Source organism: Notolabrus celidotus, chromosome 5, assembly GCF_009762535.1.
Source record: "Notolabrus celidotus isolate fNotCel1 chromosome 5, fNotCel1.pri, whole genome shotgun sequence".
Classification (NCBI taxonomy): domain Eukaryota; kingdom Metazoa; phylum Chordata; class Actinopteri; order Labriformes; family Labridae; genus Notolabrus; species Notolabrus celidotus.
Window position 1 is genome coordinate 12,951,653 of NC_048276.1, and position 9,776 is coordinate 12,961,428.

At 38.5% G+C, this 9,776-nt stretch overlaps 1 protein-coding gene across 1 annotated transcript in view; it reads right to left on the reverse strand.

Annotated features, from left to right (window-relative positions):
• Positions 1-1,638: 1,638 nt before the first annotated feature.
• Positions 1,639-9,776, reverse strand: part of LOC117812616 (sodium/potassium/calcium exchanger 3-like) — a 42,947-nt gene continuing 34,809 nt past the window's right edge. Inside the window, exons 9-17 of the mRNA XM_034683505.1 lie at positions 8,510-8,563; positions 8,279-8,421; positions 7,991-8,157; positions 7,265-7,502; positions 6,698-6,864; positions 6,441-6,555; positions 6,234-6,346; positions 6,017-6,082; positions 1,639-4,989 (exon numbers count right to left, since the gene is read on the reverse strand). Coding sequence (XP_034539396.1) covers positions 4,879-4,989; positions 6,017-6,082; positions 6,234-6,346; positions 6,441-6,555; positions 6,698-6,864; positions 7,265-7,502; positions 7,991-8,157; positions 8,279-8,421; positions 8,510-8,563 — 1,174 coding nt within the window. The 3' untranslated portion in view covers positions 1,639-4,878. The remainder of the gene's footprint in view (positions 4,990-6,016; positions 6,083-6,233; positions 6,347-6,440; positions 6,556-6,697; positions 6,865-7,264; positions 7,503-7,990; positions 8,158-8,278; positions 8,422-8,509; positions 8,564-9,776) is intronic.

Sequence of the window (9,776 nt, forward strand, 5' to 3'; positions counted from 1 at the left end):
AGGAGGTTTGGGTTAGCAATGTTAGTGCCCTCTGGACAAAGACAAGTTTAAGTGATGTTAAACAGAAAACTACATTCTGACATTTTTCATCAGACAAATGTATCACTAATCCAAAAAAGATTCTTTGAAAAAAATTTAAAAGGCTGCAATTAATAACTCTGATAGTAACCTTGCCCCAGAAATGTCATACATTTAAAATAATTATATATTTCTATATAATTATTTTAAATGTATGAAATGTTGCCAATGGTCTGGTTTTCCTTCCTAAGTCATAAAGGTACATCAGTATTAATTTAAATCTGTAACCCCCTAAAGACTCTGCAGGGGCTTTAAAGCTGCTGTTGGTAGGAATGGTGTAAAAAAACGTTACTTTTTTTCTGCTGGGTTTGGAGAAAAGGTCATAATGCCGATCAGTTCTCATCGGTAAGTGGAGTCATTTGAGACTATCTCTGTGTTTTCCAATGCCTTTGTATCAAGCAATGTTATTATTCCCCTCGTTCCCGTCATGACCAGTCAAAGCTAATCTCCAATCATCTGTCCTGAGTGGTTAAGGGGCGGCCCCTACTACGTCCTCCGATTGGTTATGAGTCCGGCATTATCATGACTGCACACGCCAATCTGTGTTGGGGGGCTAAGAGGAAATCTAGTTGGGAGGGATAGTGTTGACATTCGAAGTCCCTCTCTCTGAACAGATGTTTACTCTGTGACTACCAACAGCATCTTTAATTAAACATCTACAGTTGTTCTCATAAGTTTACATACCCTGGCAGAATTTGTGATTTTTTTTGGGCCATTTTTCAGAGAATATGAATGATAAGAGAAAAACTTTTATTTTCACTCATGGTTAGTGATTGGGTGAAGCAATTTATTGTCAACAACTGTGTTTACTCTTTTTATTTTATAATGACAACAGAAACTACCCAAGAAATCATCAATTATGCCAAGGTATGTATACTTATGAGCACAACTGAATAAAACAGAGTTCCCCAAGACTCAGATTTTGATCGTCTATTCTTCACTACGTACAAATTAAAATATTCAAACTTATGCAGATGACAGCAAAATGTTATGTAATTCTGTTCCCTCATATGTTATGTGTTCTTTACAAACATTTAGTACATGAATTAGATTTTCTTAAACTTAACACAGATTCCACAAACTTTTTTTACTTGAACTGTTTTATTCTTAATTGAATGAGTGAGCAGAAGGCGATCATTTACCTGCTGTTATACCAATCTCAGCTTTTGTCGTTTGAAAAATATAACTGTACTGCCAACAGAAAGTTATCCCATAATGTAGGGAGTTTACCAAACCAATTTGCTTTTACTTGAACAGATCTGATTTTTGTGTCCTTACAATAAAAATGTAATGATGCATCAATCTCACAGCCAAGTTTTTTTTTTTTTTTTTATGGTTAAAATGTTTAAAAGAAAAGGAGAAATAACAATGAGAATATCTGTAAGCTGGAACACATTATGCTACTTTAAGTGTTTTAACTTATGAAAAGTTATGTGTTTTTTATGGCTTACTCCAATAGATGGCGGTAATGGACCGACCAATTCACTTTTTCTACTGAGTGCATAAAGCTGCATGTCCATTATTCACAGTCAACCCACAGAAAACAACAGGAGAAAGAGGTGAGTTGTTATTGCACAGTTTTTTTTTATTTGACTCAAGATACAACAGTCCTCTATGATCTCGTAAGAGCGCTACGCAATACATTTCAAAACTTTTAAAAATATTCTTCTACCTCCAACGTCACAGCAAAGAAAACAGAACATTCATTGAGTGCTGTGAAACCATGAGTACTGCAGATCAGCTGTTTGGTTTGGTGGTGCTGTGTCTCTGTAGAGCGACAACAAGTGTACTAAGATTACTACAAGGTCTGAATACAGAAGCTTAAAGCAGAGACTCGAAACAGCCAAGTGAAAGGACATGTTAGCATAAAAAAAAAATCTAAAAGTAAAGGAAGGCTGGTTTTGTTTTGTTTAACTGGTTGACTATAGAGAGAATATGCACCTTTTACCTTAGATGATGACAAAACTAAAAGCAGAAACTGTTAAACGAAATGAGGGAAAGACTTTTTTAATCTTTGATTACTTTTTTAGATTTATGACTCACTCACATTGAAAAAGCTGTAACAAATGAATGATTTGTATTTCAACAAAGACTTAAAAAAAAGTTGATAATAAGAAAAGCTGTTCACTAATTTCAGCTTTACAAGTTAGCTCATGTTTCCATAAATTTAGACAGGATGTGTGTCATTATTCTACTTTCTTTTCTGATATTTTAAAATCCCCCAAACTTTTGATACGGCATGTGACAAAGTTGTATAAAGTTTAGATGAAACAATGTTTTTCACCCAGAATAGTACTTGTTTGAAATAATCAGTTGGATTAGAAACAGCACTGCCTGTAATGCACATTAACTTACTGTACAAAAGAAATGCAGAACAAGAACTTTGCTTGTTTGATGTGAAAACAAATTTACACTACGAACACACAACATTTAAATATTCTAGCAATTCTTCAAAAAAACGTGTTCAAATTACTGTTTTTTTTAAAACTGTAAACGTAAGCTTCACTTCCTTGCGATCTCTTCCATAAAGGAAGGTAAGAGTTTGTCGATGAAGCAATAGTTAAATAGAAGATCTACGAGTCATAAGGATTGTAAGACACATACCATCAAATTTATAACTAATGAAGCGCTCATATTACAGATTTCATATTTCACTGAACAATCAGAAGAAACGATTCATTCATTCTGCTACAATTATCACTTGAAGCCTTACATTAAGTATCTCTTCAGAGTATCAAAAACAGCACAAATCTAGTTTCTGTCACACATTCATTTTGTAAAACTATGTAAATTGAACATTTACAAACAGTGAAAAGTTTTGCTAAGTAGACAAAGACTATAATTATACAGCCATTTGATAATAAAGTAAGAAATAGATTGCTCATCCCTTTAGTGGAACATTCAGTCATCCTTCATCATATTGCCAAAATGCAACGTGAGATCATGATGTGCTTGTTTCTGCTGATCTGTGAGCTTAAAAATGTTCCACCATAGAGAAATAATCCCATACGAGAAACTAAACATCCATCGTCGTACCTAAAGAGAATAATTACTACTAACCTGCACTCAAATTCATCAAAGTACTACATTATATATTAGATTTCATATAATAAGATCTTTAAAAATACTGTAACACTATATTAATCTCTTTACGTACATTGAGCTGTACCAATACTTGCTTATAAGCAGTGAGGCAAAATCGTCAAAATAATCACAACAATGTGCATTTTTATATCAGTGTTTCAATTCTAAAAGTCTTCTGACACACACACAAACACACACACAAACACACACTCACACACAGTATACTAAACCATCTCTGCCTCTGCTCAGAGGTTCATTGCTGTAATTCAGTGCTGACTACTACATTTGAATGCATGTAAATATCTCCACATTAATGTTAAAGTCAGCTAAAGTGGTACATTCAGAAACATGTAAGGCCATCAGACAGTGGTTTATTTTGAACATTTAGGCCAAACCATGACACCTCAGAGTAAATATGTGAAACCTTAAAAAAAGATGTTCTAACCTTTTAAATTGTGTACGTTTGTAGTTTTGAAATGTTCACTAACACCAGGGTACCATGTAAAAAATATACAAATATTTACAAAATCTAGAAACTCATTTATTTGCTAAAATCTCATGAACAAAGTATTGTATCTGATCCCTGACTTCACCTGATTCTAAAGTTGATTTCCTATGTGCAGTTACCCTCTTGGATTCTATATGATGTTCATCTCATTGACACTTATTTCTCCTACTGAAAGTAATACCTGCAACTATTGCAACCTGCAAATATTGGGCTATTTGGTATTGGCACAAACACTGCTCATCACTCTTCACAAACTGAAGCTTGGGATACAAAATGCAGGTTAAATAACTTTAACAATAATAAATAAGTGTTGTTGGCTGAGCTGTTGATAAAATCATCAAGTTATAGGTCCTGTAATGAATTTGCTCACCTGCAACTGCTTTCAAAATATTAAAAACTGAAATAATTCAATCAAAAAGTCACCCCAATCTTCCAGCTTCTTCCTGCCTCTGCAGCTGTTTTCATGTCTCATCTTCTGATTGATTGAAAGGCAGTGTCTCTGCTTTCAACAAGTTAAACCACATTAATGTTACTTTAAAAAATCTGACGGTTTATTGCTGGAAAGAAACAGTAACGAGTATTTACTAAAAATGTATTATGAAGCACTAGTGGTTCAGATTTGTACTGTGCTTGAACTGCGACCTCTCCAAATAAGACAGCTTTTACTAAAGAACGTTTATAGAAGAGGCCAGGTTGAGATTTTTACATACTTAACAAGAACAAAATATCTACCCATTGAAGTTTTCACTATTTGGAATTTAACATTGTATAATTACTACCAACATTAGCGACCTAAAACAGAGCCACAACACTTAGCTGTAATCCAGCTAACAAGGACCACAGCTATTTGTTTATAGAAGTCTGATTTTTTTGTTAATGTCACTTCATGGGACTCCCATCTGCTGTGTCCTTAAAGTTTAAGTTGAGTCATCTAATTTAATACTTAAATGACTAACTGCTTTTAACACCACTCTGCATGAGGGCAAACAAACAGTGCCATTGATAAAAGACTTCAGTGTGTGTTTGTGTTGTTGCATGTAGACAGCCACAGCTCAGTGAATCCAACACAGGAGCAAATAAATTCCAAGGAGGAGCTCCACAACGTTGCCACACTTTTCTTTTTTGGTTTCATGAGTGAGGACTTGTTGGAAGAAAGGTGGGTCTTCAGCAGGTTGTGTGACAGGTGTTGTACTTTGACCTTTAAGACTTCACATATGCCCAAAGAGGATTGAGCAGAGCAGGAAGATGGCATAGAGAAACATCAGACCGAAACCCAGACGGCGATCCAGCCTCCAGTGGTTTAGATGGACACTCATCACCTGAGAGCAGAGAGAGGGGAGAGGTGTGAGGAGGTGATAAAGGATCCACAGACGTTTTTTCAGGGTCAATAAATCCAATAATTATGGACGGACAAAAAAAAGTTTGCCTTGTTGAATGTGCTAGCAAAGCATAACCTATACTGTATACATGCACAGCAGACACGGAGCATTCATTTGGAGTTGTGTATCCAGCTCTCTAATCGATCTAAGTCAAATATTCTTTCTTTGCCGCTCTGTTTTACTTTGCAATCAACTCCTGAAGCAAATACCTAATTTATTAGCTGTCAAGTGGTCCGCAATGGCAGCTAACTGATAATTCTTTGTGTCAGTGCGCCATTCCTTTAGTATATGTAAAGTGGAGTGGGCTTGTAGAGTTTCTTTGCTATAAACAGCAGCCTGCTGAGACTAGAAACAAAGCTGATGGGAGTGGTCAGAGTGAACAGTAAAGCAGCAGGGATCAGTTTAGAGCTTTGGGATCCAGTGTGAGGGTTGGAATCAACCAAGCGCCTCCTCAGTGAAGATTTTTGGTCTCTTTACACGGGAAACACACACTATGAGTGTAGCTTCATTGGGTTTTCTAGTACAATTACCCATCCATGAAAAAACGTCGTAGAAGTTAAAGCATTCTTCGATGAAAAAGCACTTTTCAGCATACACAAGACTACAGCTCCTCTGAAACTTTGGCAGCACAGGGGTGCTGATATTTGTCGTCATATCTCAGTTTCATAAATCCAAACACTCTTCTCTTGAGACAATTTTCTGCCACCTATTCTGTATTCACACATTCACACTGTCCTCTCTGTCCTGCTGTCATAACAGACATGTCTGTATTCGCCAACATGATGTGGAGAAAGGCTGCACTCTCAGTTTTTCAGATTTTTGTAAGGTTTCAAATATTATTGGGGATTAAGATTAGGTTTTTCTACTTCTGCAACACAACTTTGGAGTATTCTAAATTTGGCCCCACAAAATTCACCTACACTGCTTTTTTTCTACAGATACTAAAACAACCCATCTCTTTCCTTACCGTCAGAAACACAGAAGCCAGCAGAAGCACAACAGAATACACCAGACCTTTGTTATTTATTGAGACCTGTGAGTGGGGAAAAAAGAAAACGTCATTTTCCTATGATATTTTGGTTCTGATAGCAGTCTCATACTCATGCAGACATCAGTAAATCAGACATATTGCAGACAGATGGAAAGAGAAATTGATATTGAAGCAAGATAAAGTGTTAGCATACTGAAGATCCGTGTTCCACCACAAGGGTTCGCAAAGCCCAGGGGAAACCCAAACCCAGCAGGATGTCAAAGATGTTGCTGCCTATGGAGTTAGATACTGCCATGTCCCCCATGCCTGAAAAGAAAGAGGAGAAGTAAGGGGAAAATGCTGAAAATAAGAACCTGAACACAGAAAGAAAAGACAAAAGATTCAGAATGAAGTTTCTTACCTTGCCGAGCTACAATCAGACTTGCCATGCAGTCTGGTACGCTGGTCCCTGCCGCCAGGAAGGTTATACCCATGATGTAGTCTGGGATGTCTAATGTAAAACTGATGATGGTGACCTGAAACATTAGACACATTAAAATCAAGCAGTCAGCTGGTGCACAAGTGATTCTGTGCGGCTTGTGCTGTTTAGTACCAACAAAAATATCTTCAGCAATCAGTAACAGTGCACATAAAGAGTTTTTTTTTAAGATTACTTACCATCCAAACCATGAGGTAGGAGAAGATGGCAATCCACAAAGTGGACGCCACAAATGTGACCATGAACCAGCGGTGCCAGCGAGGCAAGATACAGTTAGGCACAGTACAGTAGAGAAGGAGGCCCAGAGGCCATGTGATCACCCATTTCACCCGCGCACGGCAGCTACCTGTGAAGAGCAGGAAGTCAGTCAGTCAGTCAGTCAGTCAGTCAGTCAGTCAGTCAGTCAGTCAGTCAGTCAGTCAATGGGGCAGTGGTGAAAGTAAATCAATCAAAAGCTTTAGAGAATTTTCATCAAAGGATTAGCTGATACACATTTATTAAATATGAGAAATTAAAGAAAAAGCTGCGACACTCTCACCTTTGTTTGTATCTCCTGATTAAACGGGCTTCATAAAAATAAAACATCACCTTTACTTAAATTTCATGCTGCCTCTTTTTAGACTTTCTTTGTGTGCAGATGATCTACTTATTTACACCTCAGATCCCAGAGGAATAATAACAAGATAGTCAAAATAAAATTACAACAAATCCTACATATACATTTTTCCCAGCTTGTTCTTCCTCACCTGGTATGCGAACAGGACTGAAAATCCCATCTTCATCATCCTCCTCTTCCTCCGCCTGGCATGCCTCTGCACCAGGCTTGTCTCCTGACTCTGTATCTACTATGCCATGTCCCCTACCCCCATTCTCCAGACTACAAGAGCCTGTCCTTTTCAGACTATTGCTGGTCGACCCGCATCGTGACCCGGCGCTGGCCTCGCCGTCCTGCTGATTCCCGGAGCTCTGAATCAGCCTCTGTCTCTGTGAGAAGAGAGCGGCATGTTTTTGTTGCAAAATTTCTAAAGATTGTGTTACAATGTGTGACGATTGTGTAATTTAAAAAGATTGTATTTTAAGATGGACACAAAAAGTGTTCATTGACTGTGAAGCCAAAAGATTTAGAGCTCCCCCTACTCAAAGGCTGCAGTATAGGTCTTAAATAACACCTTCTCCATTCTAACAGATGGGAGGAGGGTCAAACTAAGAAATTAAAATACATTTTTCTCAAACAATGTGTCCGTCATTAAGTTCTCATCATACTGATTCATTTCCAAGTGTTCTTTTTTTCTGAGAATTGCTGTTTTGATCAATTGTTTGATTTTAAAAAGAGGGCATGTCACTTCTGTGCATGCCTTGGCACCACTGCAATATGTCAGTGCCCAGGGGGGGCTGTCTTTTGGCTTTAAATTTCACAATGGGCATGTATGAAGTGATGTTGTCCATTCTCAATACAGTAAACAGTCATTTACCTCACTGATGAGCATCCGTCCTGCCATGGAGAGTCTGGTTCGAGGAGAGAAGTGGGGTGTGATCATGATGCGCAGGCCGGCCTCAGAGAAGGACAGTTTGTGGGGGTTAAGGATAAGAAGCTCATCCACCATGACGACCGGAGGAGGCTCCTGGCTATTGGCTTGGCCTGTGACCAGATAAAACACCATTTATTTCTTTTATATATGAACAGTTTTTTAAAGAGCCACATCTGCACTGTTCGGATACAAAGCAGCATAGAAGTAAAGGTTATCCTATTTTCTTCTGACCTTTGTTAATAAGCACCATGGAGGTGTTGCAGGCAGAGGCATCCTCTCCCATCTTGATGTCTCTGTGGCCCTCTGAAACATGGCAGCACGGCCTGGCGCTCCTCAGCTTATGCGTCACAAATACCATAAGCTGGGAGTTGAACCTGTGACCAAGCAGACTTTCTCTTACATCTGTTTGAACAACAAAGTCAGACTTCAATGAAGTGAGGCGACATAGTTGAGTATACTTACTTCATAATAATAATGTAGATTACATACATGGTCATTAGAAGCAAGGACTCCCACCTACACAGAAAGAAGGTCATAGTGTTATGCAGGGGCGGAGCTAGACTCTCAGTGCAAAGGGGGCGGAGCATCCTCAAGGGGCCCTTCTGATAGTCAAATTCACAACTGTAAAACAGCTGATATATTTTCTCCTTTACTTATCAATAAAAAACACAAACTCTCACTTATTGAATTAAGACAGCCCCTAAAAGGCAACAGGTTGCTTGTCGAGTTCAAATGTTTCAGCTGCACCGAGGACAGCACACAGGATTCTACTGCATTGATTAATGAATGGTTCAGCACCGACGCCTATGGACAGCGACAGGCAGGTGCATTGTCTATTACTGTCTTTCTCAGGAATAACATAAACATAAAACAGACACAGCGGTTTGAACGCAATTTCAAAGGCAGTCTACAATACCTCAGGAGATGACACATAGGTGCCGAGATCAGCATTGTCTTTCAGGGTGCTCAGTATTGTGAACAGTTTGGCCATTTCTCGATTCTCAAACTGCCCCACCAAAATACCAAGGATTAGGAGTTAGGAGCGAGAGTGACACAATAACATGCAGGCATATTTACAACACCAACTCTAATAAATATAGACACTAGGGATGTAAATTTCAAGTATTTTCCGTGATCGATCTTTGGAAATGTTAACGATCAGTTATCGATTATGCCATATGTGTTTTTGCCCTGAATCAAATGTTCCTGCATGACACAATGTCTATAATTGACAGTATTGAGTTACTAAGTATTGTATTGAGGTGTTCAAAACGTTAAACACGCTGAATATCAACATGTGGAGCAGGCTCATAATCTCCGCGAACACACAGTCACGATAGTGAAGTCTCAGACATCAACGTGTGAATTACTGCAACATGAGAACTTAACAGAAACATATTTTACAGTCAAAGTGTGCAGTTTTCTGTCTACTCTTTCTTATTGAGAAGAATAAGCATGTGTTTGTGGTCAGGTGTCAGCTGGGAGCCCAACCCGGTCATAATCAGTCCGGCAGCAGAGAAAGAAAGTGCTCATGGAGACCTGTCACTCAGCCACAGCCCCCAGTTGAGCTACTCCACTGTGCGCAACACATGTAGTCAGCTGATTCACATTAAAACATGCTTTAATTTAAGACCTAACCCTAACCCTAATCACAACCCTAACCCTAATCAAAACCCTAACCCTAACCCTAACCCTAATCACATCCCTAACCCTAACCCTAATCACAACC